General features: G+C 48.7%; 1 protein-coding gene across 2 annotated transcripts in view; it reads left to right on the plus strand.

Annotated features, from left to right (window-relative positions):
* Nucleotides 1-17,500, plus strand: part of LOC135569058 (paired box protein Pax-5-like) — a 144,805-nt gene that overhangs the window by 99,790 nt on the left and 27,515 nt on the right. For both annotated transcript variants that reach the window (XM_065015891.1, XM_065015892.1), the window contains exons 4-5: nt 5,477-5,541; nt 16,655-16,777. In XM_065015891.1, the coding sequence (XP_064871963.1) occupies nt 5,477-5,541; nt 16,655-16,777 (188 nt within the window). The remainder of the gene's footprint in view (nt 1-5,476; nt 5,542-16,654; nt 16,778-17,500) is intronic.

A 17,500-nucleotide genomic window follows, 5' to 3' on the forward strand; every position in this document is an offset into this window, starting at 1 on the left:
TGACAGAGAGGGGTAGTGAGGACAGAGAGGGGTAATGAGGACAGAGAGGGGTAGTGAGGACAGAGGACAGAGAGGGGTAGTGATGACAGAGAGGGGTAGTGAGGACAGAGAGGGGTAATGAGGACAGAGAGGGGTAGTGAGGACAGAGGACAGAGAGGGGTAGTGATGACAGAGGACAGAGAGGGGTAGTGATGACAGAGGACAGAGAGGGGTAGTGATGACAGAGAGGGGTAGTGATGACAGAGGACAGAGAGGGGTAGTGATGACAGAGAGGGGTAGTGATGACAGAGAGGGGTAGTGATGACAGAGGACAGAGAGGGGTAGTGATGACGGAGGACAGAGAGGGGTAGTGAGGACAGAGAGGGGTAGTGATGACAGAGGACAGAGAGGGGTAGTGAGGACAGAGAGGGGTAGTGATGACAGAGTACAGAGAGGGGTAGTGAGGACAGAGAGGGGTAGTGAGGACAGAGAGGGGTAGTGAGGACAGAGGACAGAGAGGGGTAGTGAGGACAGAGGACAGAGAGCCGTAGTGAGGACAGAGAGGGGTAGTGAGGACAGAGGACAGAGAGGGGTAGTGATGACAGAGGACAGAGAGGGGTAGTGAGGACAGAGAGGGGTAGTGATGACAGAGAGGGGTAGTGATGACAGAGGACAGAGAGGGGTAGTGAGGACAGAGAGGGGTAGTGAGGACAGAGGACAGAGAGGGGTAGTGATGACAGAGGACAGAGAGGGGTAGTGATGACAGAGGACAGAGAGGGGTAGTGATGACAGAGAGGGGTAGTGATGACAGAGAGGGGTAGTGATGACAGAGGACAGAGAGGGGTAGTGAGGACAGAGAGGGGTAGTGATGACAGAGAGGGGTAGTGATGACAGAGAGGGGTAGTGATGACAGAGGACAGAGAGGGGTAGTGAGGACAGAGAGGGGTAGTGATGACAGAGAGGGGTAGTGATGACAGAGAGGGGTAGTGATGACAGAGGACAGAGAGGGGTAGTGAGGACAGAGAGGGGTAGTGAGGACAGAAGACAGAGAGGGGTAGTGATGACAGAGGACAGAGAGGGGTAGTGAGGACAGAGAGGGGTAGTGATGACGGAGGACAGAGAGGGGTAGTGAGGACAGAGAGGGGTAGTGAGGATGGAGGACAGAGAGGGGTAGTGATGACAGAGGACAGAGAGCGGTAGTGATGATGGAGAGGGGTAGTGATGACAGAGAGGGGTAGTGATGACAGAGAGGGGTGATGACAGAGAGGGGTAGTGATGACAGAGAGGGGTAGTGATGACAGAGAGGGGTAGTGATGACAGAGAGGGGTAGTGAGGACAGAGAGGGGCAGTGATGACAGAGGACAGAGAGGGGTAGTGATGACAGAGGACAGAGAGGGGTAGTGAGGACAGAGGACAGAGAGGGGTAGTGAGGACAGAGGACAGAGAGGGGTAATGAGGACAGAGAGGGGTAGTGAGGACAGAGGACAGAGAGGGGTAGTGATGACAGAGGACAGAGAGGGGTAGTGAGGACAGAGAGGGGTAGTGAGGACAGAGAGGGGTAGTGATGACAGAGGACAGAGAGGGGTAGTGATGACAGAGAGGGGTAGTGATGACAGAGGACAGAGAGGGGTAGTGATGACAGAGGACAGAGAGGGGTAGTGATGACAGAGGACAGAGAGGGGTAGTGATGACAGAGGACAGAGCGGGGTAGTGAGGACAGAGAGGGGTAGTGATGACAGAGGACAGAGAGGGGTAGTGATGACAGAGAAGGGTAGTGATGACAGAGAGGGGTAGTGAGGACAGAGGACAGAGAGGGGTAGTGATGACGGAGGACAGAGAGGGGTAGTGAGGACAGAGGACAGAGAGGGGTAGTGAGGACAGAGGACAGAGAGGGGTAGTGATGACAGAGAGGGGTAGTGAGGACAGAGAGGGGTAGTGATGACAGAGGACAGAGAGGGGTAGTGATGACAGAGAGGGGTAGTGAGGACAGAGAGGGGTAGTGAGGACAGAGGACAGAGAGGGGTAGTGATGACAGAGGACAGAGAGGGGTAGTGATGACAGAGGACAGAGAGGGGTAGTGAGGACAGAGGACAGAGAGGGGTAGTGAGGACAGAGGACAGAGAGGGGTAGTGATGATGGAGGACAGAGAGGGGTAGTGATGACAGAGAGGGGTAGTGATGACAGAGAGGGGTAGTGAGGACAGAGAGGGGTAGTGAGGACAGAGGACAGAGAGGGGTAGTGACGACGGAGGACAGAGAGGGGTAGTGATGACAGAGGACAGAGAGGGGTAGTGATGACAGAGAGGGGTAATGAGGACAGAGGACAGAGAGGGGTAGTGAGGATGGAGGACAGAGAGGGGTAGTGAGGACAGAGAGGGGTAGTGAGGACAGAGGACAGAGAGGGGTAGTGATGACAGAGGACAGAGAGGGGTAGTGATGACAGAGGACAGAGAGGGGTAGTGATGACAGAGGACAGAGAGGGGTAGTGATGACAGAGGACAGAGAGGGGTAGTGAGGACAGAGAGGGGTAGTGATGACGGAGGACAGAGAGGGGTAGTGAGGACAGAGAGGGGTAGTGATGACAGAGGACAGAGAGGGGTAGTGATGACAGAGAGGGGTAGTGATGACAGAGAGGGGTAGTGAGGACAGAGAGGGGTAGTGAGGACAGAGAGGGGTAGTGATGACGGAGGACAGAGAGGGGTAGTGAGGACAGAGAGAGGTAGTGATGACAGAGAGGGGTAGTGAGGACAGAGAGGGGTAGTGAGGACAGAGAGGGGTAGTGATGACGGAGGACAGAGAGGGGTAGTGAGAACAGAGAGGGGTAGTGAGGACAGAGAGGGGTAGTGAGGACAGAGAGGGGTAGTGATGACGGAGGACAGAGAGGGGTAGTGATGACGGAGGACAGAGAGGGGTAGTGAGGACAGAGGACAGAGAGGGGTAGTGAGGACAGAGAGGGGTAGTGAGGACAGAGGACAGAGAGGGGTAGTGATGACGGAGGACAGAGAGGGGTAGTGAGGACAGAGAGGGGTAGTGAGGACAGAGGACAGAGAGGGGTAGTGAGGACAGAGGACAGAGAGGGGTAGTGAGGACAAAGAACAGAGAGGGGTAGTGATGACGGAGGACAGAGAGGGGTAGTGATGACGGAGGACAGAGAGGGGTAGTGAGGACGGAGGACAGAGAGGGGTAGTGAGGACAGAGGACAGAGAGGGGTAGTGATGACGGAGGACAGAGAGGGGTAGTGAGGACAGAGAGGGGTAGTGAGGACAGAGGACAGAGAGGGGTAGTGAGGACAGAGGACAGAGAGGGGTAGTGAGGACAGAGAACAGAGAGGGGTAGTGATGACGGAGGACAGAGAGGGGTAGTGATGACAGAGGACAGAGAGGGGTAGTGAGGACAGAGGACAGAGAGGGGTAGTGAGGACAGAGGACAGAGAGGGGTAGTGAGGACAGAGGACAGAGAGGGGTAGTGAGGACAGAGGACAGAGAGGGGTAGTGAGGACAGAGGACAGAGAGGGGTAGTGATGACGGAGGACAGAGAGGGGTAGTGAGCACAGAGGACAGAGAGGGGTAGTGATGACGGAGGACAGAGAGGGGTAGTGAGGACAGAGGACAGGGAGGGGTAGTGATGACGGAGGACAGAGAGGGGTAGTGAGGACAGAGGACAGAGAGGGGTAGTGAGGACAGAGGACAGAGAGGGGTAGTGATGACGGAGGACAGAGAGGGGTAGTGATGACGGAGGACAGAGAGGGGTAGTGAGGACAGAGGACAGAGAGGGGTAGTGAGGACAGAGAGGGGTAGTGATGACAGAGAGGGGTAGTGAGGACAGAGGACAGAGAGGGGTAGTGATGACGGAGGACAGAGATGGGTAGTGAGGACAGAGAGGGGTAGTGAGGACAGAGAGGGGTAGTGAGGACAGAGAGGGGTAGTGAGGACAGAGAGGGGTAGTGATGACGGAGGACAGAGAGGGGTAGTGAGGACAGAGAGGGGTAGTGATGACGGAGGACAGAGAGGGGTAGTGAGGACAGAGGACAGAGAGGGGTAGTGAGGACAGAGGACAGAGAGGGGTAGTGAGGACAGAGGACAGAGAGGGGTAGTGAGGACAGAGGACAGAGAGGGGTAGTGAGGACAGAGGACAGAGAGGGGTAGTGATGACGGAGGACAGAGAGGGGTAGTGAGGACAGAGGACAGAGAGGGGTAGTGATGACGGAGGACAGAGAGGGGTAGTGAGGACAGAGGACAGGGAGGGGTAGTGATGACGGAGGACAGAGAGGGGTAGTGAGGACAGAGGACAGAGAGGGGTAGTGAGGACAGAGGACAGAGAGGGGTAGTGATGACGGAGGACAGAGAGGGGTAGTGATGACGGAGGACAGAGAGGGGTAGTGAGGACAGAGGACAGAGAGGGGTAGTGAGGACAGAGAGGGGTAGTGATGACAGAGAGGGGTAGTGAGGACAGAGGACAGAGAGGGGTAGTGATGACGGAGGACAGAGATGGGTAGTGAGGACAGAGAGGGGTAGTGAGGACAGAGAGGGGTAGTGAGGACAGAGAGGGGTAGTGAGGACAGAGAGGGGTAGTGATGACGGAGGACAGAGAGGGGTAGTGAGGACAGAGAGGGGTAGTGATGACGGAGGACAGAGAGGGGTAGTGAGGACAGAGAGGGGTAGTGATGACAGAGAGGGGTAGTGAGGACAGAGAGGGGTAGTGAGGACAGAGAGGGGTAGTGAGGACAGAGAGGGGTAGTGATGACGGAGGACAGAGAGGGGTAGTGAGGACAGAGAGGGGTAGTGATGACGGAGCTCAGTAGCTCAGCTTCAGCTCAGTAGTGCAACACCATGATACGATGACAACTGTTTCTTTCCCCTGAGAGAGACAGAGGGAGAGAGAGAGGGGAGAGAGAGAGAGAGAGAGACAGAGGGAGAGAGAGAGGGGAGAGAGAGAGAGAGACAGAGAGAGAGAGAGAGAGAGACAGACAGAGAGAGAGACAGAGAGAGAGAGAGACAGAGGGAGAGAGAGAGGGGAGAGAGAGAGAGACAGAGAGAGAGAGAGAGAGACAGACAGAGAGAGAGACAGAGAGAGAGAGAGAGAGAGACACAGAGAGAGAGAGAGGGAAGGTTTAAGGAGGGAGAGGATAGTGAGGACAGAGAGGGGTAGTGACAGAGGACAGAAAGAGAGAGGGTTTAAGGAGAGAGAATGGCAGAGAGAAAAGGAAAGAGAGAAAGTGGGAAGAGAGGACTTGCATGAGCAGCCAAGCAGGAAGTGTAAGGCCCCTCTGCCATGTCAGCCTGCCTCAGCCACTTTACACACACACACACACACACACACACACACACACACACACACACACACACACACACACACACACACACACACACACACACACACACACACACACACACACACACACACACAGACACACACACACACACACACACACACACACACACACACACACACACACACACACACACAGTCTCTTACGTGGTTTGTATTCTCTCTTGTAGGATCATCAGGACCAAAGTCCAGCAGCCTCCGGGTCAGTCAGGACCTCTCTCTGCTCATAACCTGGGTAAGTCAGGACCTCTCTCTGCTCATAACCTGGGTCAGTTAGGACCTCTCTCTGCTCATAACCTGGGTAAGTCAGGACCTCTCTCTGCTCATAACCTGGGTCAGTCAGGACCTCTCTCTGCTCATAACCTGGGTCAGTCAGGACCTCTCTCTGCTCATAACCTGGGTCAGTCAGGACCTCTCTCTGCTCATAACCTGGGTAAGTCAGGACCTCTCTCTGCTCATAACCTGGGTCAGTCAGGACCTCTCTCTGCTCATAACCTGGGTAAGTCAGGACCTCTCTCTGCTCATAACCTGGGTCAGTCAGGACCTCTCTCTGCTCATAACCTGGGTCAGTCAGGACCTCTCTCTGCTCATAACCTGGGTAAGTCAGGACCTCTCTCTGCTCATAACCTGGGTCAGTCAGGACCTCTCTCTGCTCATAACCTAGGTCAGTCAGGACCTCTCTCTGCTCATAACCTGGGTAAGTCAGGACCTCTCTCTGCTCATAACCTAGGTCAGTCAGGACCTCTCTCTGCTCATAACCTGGGTCAGTCAGGACCTCTCTCTGCTCATAACCTAGGTAAGTCAGGACCTCTCTCTGCTCATAACCTGGGTCAGTCAGGACCTCTCTCTGCTCATAACCTGGGTCAGTCAGGACCTCTCTCTGCTCATAACCTGGGTCAGTCAGGACCTCTCTCTGCTCATAACCTGGGTAAGTCAGGACCTCTCTCTGCTCATAATCTGGGTAAGTCAGGACCTCTCTCTGCTCATAACCTGGGTCAGTCAGGACCTCTCTCTGCTCATAACCTGGGTCAGTCAGGACCTCTCTCTGCTCATAACCTGGGTAAGTCAGGACCTCTCTCTGCTCATAATCTGGGTAAGTCAGGACCTCTCTCTGCTCATAACTTGGGTCAGTCAGGACCTCTCTCTGCTCATAACCTGGGTCAGTCAGGACCTCTCTCTGCTCATAACCTGGGTCAGTCAGGACCTCTCTCTGCTCATAACCTGGGTAAGTCAGGACCTCTCTCTGCTCATAATCTGGGTAAGTCAGGACCTCTCTCTGCTCATAACCTAGGTAAGTCAGCCTTTATAGCTGCTAATAACCACCTTAATAGTTGTTCATGATAACCCTATGTCACCCTTACAAGCCCCCTACCCCCCCCCCACTCTGTCTCTCCCCCCTTCACTCTCTCTTCCTCCTCCTCTCCCCCTTGCTCTCTCCCCTCCTCTTCATCTCTCTCCCTCTTTCCCTCTCTCCCTCCCCTTCTCTCTCCCCTCTCCTCCTTCCCCCTCCACCTCCCCCTCTCCCCATTCCTCCCCATTCCTCCCCTTCCTCCCCTTCCTCCTCCCCCTCCCTCCCTCCCCCTCCCCCTCCACCTCCCCACTCTCCCCATTCCTCCCCTTCCTCCCCCCCCCTCCCTCCCTCCCTCCCTCCCCCCCCCCTCCCTCCCTCCCCTTCCTCCCCATTCCTCCCCCCTCCACCTCTCTCTATCTGTGATGGCTGTTTTAGCCTCCAGTGGATTGTGTTTCAGTGTCTCTCAAATCTTCAGAATCACACTCCGTCACTTAATCTAAATTAATATCACACACACACACACACACACACACACACACACACACACACACACACACACACACACACACACACACACACACACACACACACACACACACACACACACACACACACACACCTCACTCTCAGATTACACAGATAAATGGTTTTGACTCCAGGGCGGAAAAATTGAACATTTGGATTTGGAGATTAATGAAAATATTGGAGGGTAAAATGTGTTCGTTTCCTGAGAGAGAAAAAAAGAGAAGAGAGTGAATGAGAAAATGTGATAATTGAAGTGATAAATCAACAGGAAGTAAAGAGATTCAATACATCTCCATGGTTACTGAACCAGGAACCAGAGTTTCATTCTCCATGGTTACTGAACTAGGAACCAGAGTTTCATTCTCCATGGTTACTGAACCAGGAACAGAGTCTCATTCTCCATGGTTACTGAACCAGGAACAGAGTTTCATTAAACCTTGTGGTTACTGATCCAGGAACAGAGTTTCATTCTCCATGTGGTTACTGAACCAGGAACAGAGTTTCATTCTCCATGGTTACTGAACCAGGAACCAGAGGTTCATTCTCCATGGTTACTGAACCAGGAACAGAGTTTCATTCTCCATGGTTACTGAACCAGGAACAGAGTTTCATTAAACCTTGTGGTTACTGATCCAGGAACAGAGTTTCAATCTCCATGGTTACTGAACCAGGAACCAGAGATTCATTCTCCATGGTTACTGAACCAGGAACAGAGTTTCATTCTCCATGGTTACTGAACCAAGAACAGAGTTTCATTCTCCATGGTTACTGAACCAGGAACAGAGTCTCATTCTCCATGGTTACTGAACCAGGAACCAGAGTTTCATTCTCCATGGTTACTGAACCAGGAACAGAGTTTCATTCTCCATGGTTACTGAACCAAGAACAGAGTTTCATTCTCCATGGTTACTGAACCAGGAACAGAGTCTCATTCTCCATGGTTACTGAACCAGGAACAGAGTTTCATTCTCCATGGTTACTGAACCAGGAACAGTCTCATTCTCCATGGTTACTGAACCAGGAACAGAGTTTCATTCTCCATGGTTACTGAACCAGGAACAGAGTTTCATTCTCCATGGTTACTGAACCAAGAACAGAGTTTCATTCTCCATGGTCACTGAACCAGGAACAGAGTCTCATTCTCCATGGTTACTGAACCAGGAACAGAGTTTCATTCTCCATGGTTACTGAACCAGGAACAGAGTTTCATTCTCCATGGTTACTGAAATAGGAACAGAGTTTTATTCTCCATGGTTACTGAACCAGGAACAGAGTTTCATTCTCCATGGTTACTGAACCAGGAACAGAGTTTCATTCTCCATGGTTACTGAACCAGGAACAGAGTTTCATTCTCCATGGTTACTGAACCAGGAACAGAGTCTCATTCTCCATGGTTACTGAACCAGGAACAGAGTTTCATTCTCCATGGTTACTGAACCAGGAACCAGAGTTTCATTCTCCATGGTTACTGAACCAGGAACAGAGTCTCATTCTCCATGGTTACTGAACCAGGAACAGAGTCTCATTCTCCATGGTTACTGAACCAGGAACAGAGTCTCATTCTCCATGTGGTTACTGAACCAGGAACATAGTCTCATTCTCCATGGTTACTGAACCAGGAACAGAGTCTCATTCTCCATGGTTACTGAACCAGGAACAGAGTCTCATTCTCCATGGTTACTGAACCAGGAACAGAGTCTCATTCTCCATGTGGTTACTGAACCAGGAACAGAGTCTCATTCCCCATGGTTACTGAACCAGGAACAGAGTCTCATTCTCCATGGTTACTGAACCAGGAACAGAGTCTCATTCTCCATGGTCCTCAGGGTTTGTCGTTCTCTCTCTTTCTCTGTCTGTAGGGAGGTGCTGTGGTTCTGTGGTTCTGTAGTTCTGTAGGGAGGGAGGTTCTTCTTGTTCTGTAGGGAGGGAGGTTCTGTAGTTCTGTAGGGTGGAGGTTCTGTAGTTCTGTAGGGAGGGAGGTTCTGTTGTTCTGTAGGGTGGAGGTTCTGTTGTTCTGTAGGGAGGGAGGTTCTGTAGTTCTGTAGGGAGGGAGGTTCTGTTGTTCTGTAGGGAGGGAGGTTCTGTTGTTCTGTAGGGTGGAGGTTCTGTTGTTCTGTAGGGAGGGAGGTTATGTTGTTCTGTAGGGAGGGAGGTTCTGTAGTTCTGTTGTTCTGTAGGGAGGGAGGTTCTGTTGTTCTGTAGGGAGGGAGGTTCTGTTGTTCTGTAGGGAGGGAGGTTCTGTTGTTCTGTAGGGAGGGAGGTTCTGTTGTTCTGTAGGGAGGGAGGTTCTGTTGTTCTGTAGGGTGGAGGTTCTGTTGTTCTGTAGGGTGGAGGTTCTGTTGTTCTGTAGGGAGGGAGGTTCTGTTGTTCTGTAGGGTGGAGGTTCTGTTATTCTGTAGGGAGGGAGGTTCTGTTGTTCTGTAGGGTGGAGGTTCTGTTGTTCTGTAGGGAGGGAGGTTCTGTTGTTCTGTAGGGTGGAGGTTCTGTTGTTCTGTAGGGAGGGAGGTTCTGTTGTTCTGTAGGGTGGAGGTTCTGTTGTTCTGTAGGGAGGGAGGTTCTGTAGTTCTGTAGGGAGGGAGGTTCTGTTGTTCTGTAGGGTGGAGGTTCTGTTGTTCTGTAGGGAGGGAGGTTCTGTAGTTCTGTAGGGAGGGAGGTTCTGTTGTTCTGTAGGGTGGAGGTTCTGTTGTTCTGTAGGGAGGGAGGTTCTGTAGTTCTGTAGGGAGGGAGGTTCTGTTGTTCTGTAGGGTGGAGGTTCTGTTGTTCTGTAGGGAGGGAGGTTCTGTAGTTCTGTAGGGAGGGAGGTTCTGTTGTTCTGTAGGGTGGGAGGTTCTGTTGTTCTGTAGGGAGGGAGGTTCTGTTGTTCTGTAGGGAGGAAGGTTCTGTTGTTCTGTAGGGAGGGAGGTTCTGTTGTTCTGTAGGGTGGAGGTTCTGTTGTTCTGTAGGGAGGGAGGTTCTGTTGTTCTGTAGGGAGGGAGGTATTTTGGTGTCTGTAGGGAGGGAGGTTCTGTTGTTCTGTAGGGAGGGAGGTTCTGTTGTTCTGTAGGGAGGGAGATTTTGCGGTTCTGTAGGGAGGGAGGTTCTTTGGTGTCTGTAGGGAGGGAGGTTCTGTTGTTCTGTAGGGAGGGAGGTTCTTTGGTTCTGTAGGGAGGGAGATTTTGCGGTTCTGTAGGGAGGGATGTTTTGTAGGGTGGTTTATAGAGGACATTGCAACCCAAATGGCACCCTATTCCCTATATAGTGAACTACTAGTGACCAGGGCCCTATTCCCTATATAGTGCACTACTCTAGACCAGAGCCCTATTCCCTATATAGTGCACTACTAGTGACCAGAGCCCTATTCCCTATATAGTGAACTACTAGTGACCAGAGCCCTATTCCCTATATAGTGAACTACTAGTGACCACAGCCCTATTCCCTATATAGTGAACTACTAGTGACCAGAGCCCTATTCCCTATATAGTGAACTACTATAGACCAGAGCCCTATTCCCTATATAGTGAACTACTAGTGACCAGAGCCCTATTCCCTATATAGTGAACTACTAGTGACCAGAGCCCTATTCCCTATATAGTGAACTACTAGTGACCAGAGCCCTATTCCCTATATAGTGCACTACTATAGACCAGGACCCTATTCCCTATATAGTGGACTACTAGTGACCAGAGCCCTATTCCCTATATACTAAACTACTAGTGACCAGAGCCCTATTCCCTATATAGGGAACTACTAGTGACCAGAGCCCTATTCCCTATATAGTGAACTACTAGTGAACAGAGTCCTATTCCCTATATAGTGCAGTACTAGTGACCAGAGCCCTATTCCCTATATAGTGAACTACTAGTGACCAGAGCCCTATTCCCTATATAGTGAACTACTAGTGACCAGAGCCCTATTCCCTGTATAGTGAACTACTAGTGAACAGAGTCCTATTCCCTATATAGTGAACTACTAGTGACCAGAGCCCTATTCCCTATATAGTGAACTACTAGTGACCAGAGCCCTATTCCCTATATAGTGAACTACTAGTGACCAGAGCCCTATTCCCTATATAGTGAACTACTAGTGAACATAGTCCTATTCCCTCTATAGTGCACTACTAGTGACCAGAGTGCTATTCCCTATATAGTGAACTACTAGTGACCAGAGCCCTATTCCCTATATAGTGAACTACTAGTGACCAGAGCCCTATTCCCTATATAGTGAACTACTAGTGAACATAGTCCTATTCCCTCTATAGTGCACTACTAGTGACCAGAGTGCTATTCCCTATATAGTGAACTACTAGTGACCAGAGCCCTATTCCCTATATAGTGAACTACTATTGACATTATGTAGTGTTATGTAGTGTTATGTAGCGGTATGTAACATAATGTAGCATTATGTAGTGTTATGTAGCCTTATGTAGTGTTATGTAGCATTATGTAGTGTTATGTAGCGGTATATAACATAATGTAGCATTATGTAGTGTTATGTAGCATTATGTAGTGTTATGTAGCCTTATGTAGTGTTATGTAGCATTATGTAGTGTTATGTAACATTATGTAGTGTTATGTAGCATTATGTAGCATTATGCAGCATTATGTAGTGTCATGTATTGTTATGTAGTGTTATGTAACATAATGTAGCATTATGTAGCATTATCTAGTGTTATGTAACATTATGTAGCATTATTTTTTAATTTTTTATTTATTTCACCTTTATTTAACCAGGTAGGCTAGTTGAGAACAGGTTCTCATTTGCAACTGCGACCTGGCCAAGATAAAGCAAAGCAGTGTGAACAGACAACACAGAGTTACACATGGAGTAAACAATTAACAAGTCAATAACACAGTAGAGAACAAAAAGGGGAGTCTATATACAATGTGTGCAAAAGGCATGAGGAGGTAGGCGAATAATTACAATATTGCAGATTAACACTGGAGTGATAAATGATCAGATGGTCATGTACAGGTAGAGATATTGGTGTGCAAAAGAGCAGAAAAGTAAATAAATAAAAACAGTATGGGGATGAGGTAGGTGAAAATGGGTGGGCTATTTACCGATAGACTATGTACAGCTGCAGCGATTGGTTAGCTGCTCAGATAGCTGATGTTTGAAGTTGGTGAGGGAGATAAAAGTCTCCAACTTCAGCGATTTTTGCAATTCGTTCCAGTCACAGGCAGCAGAGTACTGGAACGAAAGGCGGCCGAATGAGGTGTTGGCTTTGGGGATGCTCAATGAGATACACCTGCTGGAGCGCGTGCTACGGATGGGTGTTGCCATCGTGACCAGTGAGCTGAGATAAGGCGGAGCTTTGCCTAGCATGGCCTTGTAGATGACCTGGAGCCAGTGGGTCTGGCGACGAATATGTAGCGAGGGCCAGCCGACAAGAGCATACAAGTCGCAGTGGTGGGTGGTATAAGGTGCTTTAGTGACAAAACGGATGGCACTGTGATAAACTGCATCCAGTTTGCTGAGAAGAGTGTTGGAAGCCATTTTGTAGATGACATCGCCGAAGTCGAGGATCGGTAGGATAGTCAGTTTTACTAGGGTAAGCTTGGCAGCGTGAGTGAAGGAGGCTTTGTTGCGGAATAGAAAGCCGACTCTTGATTTGATTTTCGATTGGAGATTTACATTTACATTTAAGTCATTTAGCAGACGCTCTTATCCAGAGCGACTTACAAATTGGTGCTTTCACCTTATGACATCCAGTGGAACAGTAGTGCATCTAAATCTTTTAAGGGGGGGTGAGAAGGATTACTTTATCCTATCCTAGGTATTCCTTAAAGAGGTGGGGTTTCAGGTGTCTCCGGAAGGTGGTGATTGACTCCGCTGTCCTGGCGTCGTGAGGGAGTTTGTTCCACCATTGGGGGGCCAGAGCAGCGAACAGTTTTGACTGGGCTGAGCGGGAACTGTACTTCCTCAGTGGTAGGGCGGCGAGCAGGCCAGAGGTGGATGAACGCAGTGCCCTTGTTTGGGTGTAGGGCCTGATCAGAGCCTGGAGGTACTGAGGTGCCGTTCCCCTCACAGCTCCGTAGGCAAGCACCATGGTCTTGTAGCGGATGCGAGCTTCAACTGGAAGCCAGTGGAGAGAGCGGAGGAGCGGGGTGACGTGAGAGAACTTGGGAAGGTTGAACACCAGACGGGCTGCGGCGTTCTGGATGAGTTGTAGGGGTTTAATGGCACAGGCAGGGAGCCCAGCCAACAGCGAGTTGCAGTAATCCAGACGGGAGATGACAAGTGCCTGGATTAGGACCTGCGCCGCTTCCTGTGTGAGGCAGGGTCGTACTCTGCGGATGTTGTAGAGCATGAACCTACAGGAACGGGCCACCGCCTTGATGTTATTTGAGAACGACAGGGTGTTGTCCAGGATCACGCCAAGGTTCTTAGCGCTCTGGGACGAGGACACAATGGAGTTGTCAACCGTGATGGCGAGATCATGGAACGGGCAGTCCTTCCCGGGAGGAAGAGCAGCTCCGTCTTGCCGAGGTTCAGCTTGAGGTGATGATCCGTCATCCACACTGATATGTCTGCCAGACATGCAGAGATGCGATTCGCCACCTGGTCGTCAGAAGGGGGAAAGGAGAAGATTAATTGTGTGTCGTCTGCATAGCAATGATAGGAGAGACCATGTGAGGTTATGACAGAGCCAAGTGACTTGGTGTATAGCGAGAATAGGAGAGGGCCTAGAACAGATCCCTGGGGGACACCAGTGGTGAGAGCACGTGGTGAGGAGACGGATTCTCGCCACGCCACCTGGTAGGAGCGACCTGTCAGGTAGGACGCAATCCAAGCGTGGGCCGCGCCGGAGATGCCCAACTCGGAGAGGGTGGAGAGGAGGATCTGATGGTTCACAGTATCGAAGGCAGCCGATAGGTCTAGAAGGATGAGAGCAGAGGAGAGAGAGTTAGCTTTAGCAGTGCGGAGCGCCTCCGTGATACAGAGAAGAGCAGTCTCAGTTGAATGACTAGTCTTGAAACCTGACTGATTTGGATCAAGAAGGTCATTCTGAGAGAGATAGCGGGAGAGCTGGCCAAGGACGGCACGTTCAAGAGTTTTGGAGAGAAAAGAAAGAAGGGATACTGGTCTGTAGTTGTTGACATCGGAGGGATCGAGTGTAGGTTTTTTCAGAAGGGGTGCAACTCTCGCTCTCTTGAAGACGGGAGGGACGTAGCCAGCGGTCAGGGATGAGTTGATGAGCGAGGTGAGGTAAGGGAGAAGGTCACCGGAGATGGTCTGGAGAAGAGAGGAGGGGATAGGGTCAAGCGGGCAGGTTGTTGGGCGGCCGGCCGTCACAAGACGCGAGATGTCATCTGGAGAGAGAGGGAGAAAGAGGTCAGAGCACAGGGTAGGGCAGTGTGAGCAGAACCAGCGGTGTCGTTTGACTTAGCAAACGAGGATCGGATGTCGTCGACCTTCTTTTCAAAATGGTTGACGAAGTCATCTGCAGAGAGGGAGGAGGGGGGGGGGGGGAGGATTCAAGAGGGAGGAGAAGGTGGCAAAGAGCTTCCTAGGGTTAGAGGCAGATGCTTGGAATTTAGAGTGGTAGAAAGTGGCTTTAGCAGCAGAGACAGAGGAGGAAAATGTAGAGAGGAGGGAGTGAAAGGATGCCAGGTCCGCAGGGAGGCGAGTTTTCCTCCATTTCCGCTCGGCTGCCCGGGAGGAGGAGAGTTTGCAGTCTAGCCAGACACCTAGGTACTTATAGGTGTCCACATATTCAAGGTCGGAACCATCCAGTGTGGTGATGCTAGTCGGGCAATGTAACATTATATAGTGTTATGTAGTGTTATGTAGCATTATGTAACATTGTGTAGTGTCATGTAGTGTTATGTAGTGTTATGTAACATTATGTAGCATTATGTAGCATTATGCAGGGTTATGTAGGGTTATGTAAAGTGGCTGTTCCACTGGATGTCATAAGGTGAAAGCACCAATTTGTAAGTCGCTCTGGATAAGAGCGTCTGCTAAATGACTTAAATGTAGCATTATGTAACATTATGTAGCATTTTGTAGTGTCATGTAGTGTTATGTAGTGTTATGTAGTGTTATCTAACATTATGTAACATTTTGTAGTGTCATGTAGTGTTATGTAGTGTTATGTAGCATTATGTAGGGTTATGTAGTGTTATGTAACATTATGTAACATTTTGTAGTGTCATGTAGTGTTATGTAGTGTTATGTAGCATTATGTAAGGTTATGTAGTGTTATGTAACATTATGTAACATTTTGTAGTGTCATGTAGTGTTATGTAGTGTTATGTAGCATTATGTAGGGTTATGTAGTGTTATGTAACATTATGTAGTGTTATGTAGTGTTATGTAACATTATGTAGGGTTATGTAGTGTTATGTAACATTATGTAACATTTTGTAGTGTCATGTAGTGTTATGTAGTGTTATGTAGCATTATGTAGGGTTATGTAGTGTTATGTAACATTATGTAACATTTTGTAGTGTCATGTAGTGTTATGTAACATTATGTAGCATTATGTAGTGTTATGTAGTGTTATGTAGTGTTATGTAGCATTATGTAGCATTATGTTGTGTTATGTAGTGTTATGTAACATTATGTAGGGTTATGTAGTGTTATGTAACATTATGTAGCATTATGTAGTGTCATGTATTGTTATGTAGTGTTATGTAGCATTATGTAGCATTATGTAGCATTATGTTGTGTTATGTAGTGTTATGTAACATTATGTAGCATTATGTAGTGTCATGTAGTGTTATGTAGTGTTATGTAGCATTATGTAGCATTATGTAGCATTATGTTGTGTTATGTAGTGTTATGTAACATTATGTAGCATTATGTAGCATTATGTAGTGTTATGTGACATTATGTAGGGTTATGTAGTGTTATGTAGTGTTATGTAACATTATGTAGCATTATGTAGCATTATGTAGTGTCATGTATTGTTATGTAGTGTTATGTAGCATTATGTAGCATTATGTAGCATTATGTTGTGTTATGTAGTGTTATGTAACATTATGTAGCATTATGTAGTGTCATGTATTGTTATGTAGTGTTATGTAGCATTATGTAGCATTATGTAGCATTATGTTGTGTTATGTAGTGTTATGTAACATTATGTAGCATTATGTAGTGTCATGTAGTGTTATGTAGTGTTATGTAGCATTATGTAGCATTATGTAGCATTATGTTGTGTTATGTAGTGTTATGTAACATTATGTAGGGTTATGTAGTGTTATGTAACATTATGTAGCATTATGTAGTGTCATGTATTGTTATGTAGTGTTATGTAGCATTATGTAGCATTATGTAGCATTATGTTGTGTTATGTAGTGTTATGTAGCATTATGTAGCATTATGTAGCATTATGTAGTGTTATGTAGTGTTATGTAACATTATGTAGCATTATGTAGCATTATGTAGTGTTATGTGACATTATGTAGCATTATGTAACATTATGTAGTGTTATGTAGTGTTATGTAACATTATGTAACATTATGTAGCATTATGTAACATAATGTAGTGTTATGTAGTATAATGGAGTGTTATGTAGCATTGTGACCTATGTCCTAACTTTCCACAGCGTCGTCGGTGGCGTCGACACAGGTTTCTGCGGTGACCAGTGACTCGGCTGGCTCCTCCTACTCCATCAGCGGCATTCTGGGTATCAGCTCAGCTAACGACGGCAAGCGGAAGAGAGACGATGGTGAGAGACGGTGTGTGTGTGTGTGTGTTCGGTCTTCTCTGATGGGAGTGGAGAGAGTTACAGCTGATCAGCCAGGTCACACCAGACCCAAGGCCGTATTCCACGTTCCTTCAGGTCTGCAGGACGTCGGGAGATGAGTTCAAAACTGTCCGCTAGAGGCGTCGATGAGCGCTAGTTTCTCAACCATTAGGAATTAAATGCCTAAAGTTTACCGTCGAGTTGGGGGGGGGATAACCCTCACATTTAACCATAGAGTTGGGGGATAACCCTTACATTTAACCATAGAGTTGGGGGATAACCCTTACATTTAACCATAGAGTTGGGGGATAACCCTTACATTTAACCATAGAGTTGGGGGGGATAACCCTTACATTTAACCATAGAGTTGGGGGGGATAACCCTTACATTTAACCATAGAGTTGGGGGGATAACCCTTACATTTAACCATAGAGTTGGGGGATAACCCTTACATTTAACCATAGAGTTGGGGGGATAACCCTTACATTTAACCATAGAGTTGGGGGGATAACCCTTACATTTAACCATAGAGTTGGGGGATAACCCTTACATTTAACCATAGAGTTGGGGGGATAACCCTTACATTTAACCATAGAGTTGGGGGAGATAACCCTTACATTTAACCATAGAGTTGGGGGATAACCCTTACATTTAACCATCGAGTTGGGGGGGGGATAACCCTTACATTTAACCATAGAGTTGGGG

Source organism: Oncorhynchus nerka, unplaced genomic scaffold, assembly GCF_034236695.1.
Source record: "Oncorhynchus nerka isolate Pitt River unplaced genomic scaffold, Oner_Uvic_2.0 unplaced_scaffold_1228, whole genome shotgun sequence".
NCBI classification, from domain to species: domain Eukaryota; kingdom Metazoa; phylum Chordata; class Actinopteri; order Salmoniformes; family Salmonidae; genus Oncorhynchus; species Oncorhynchus nerka.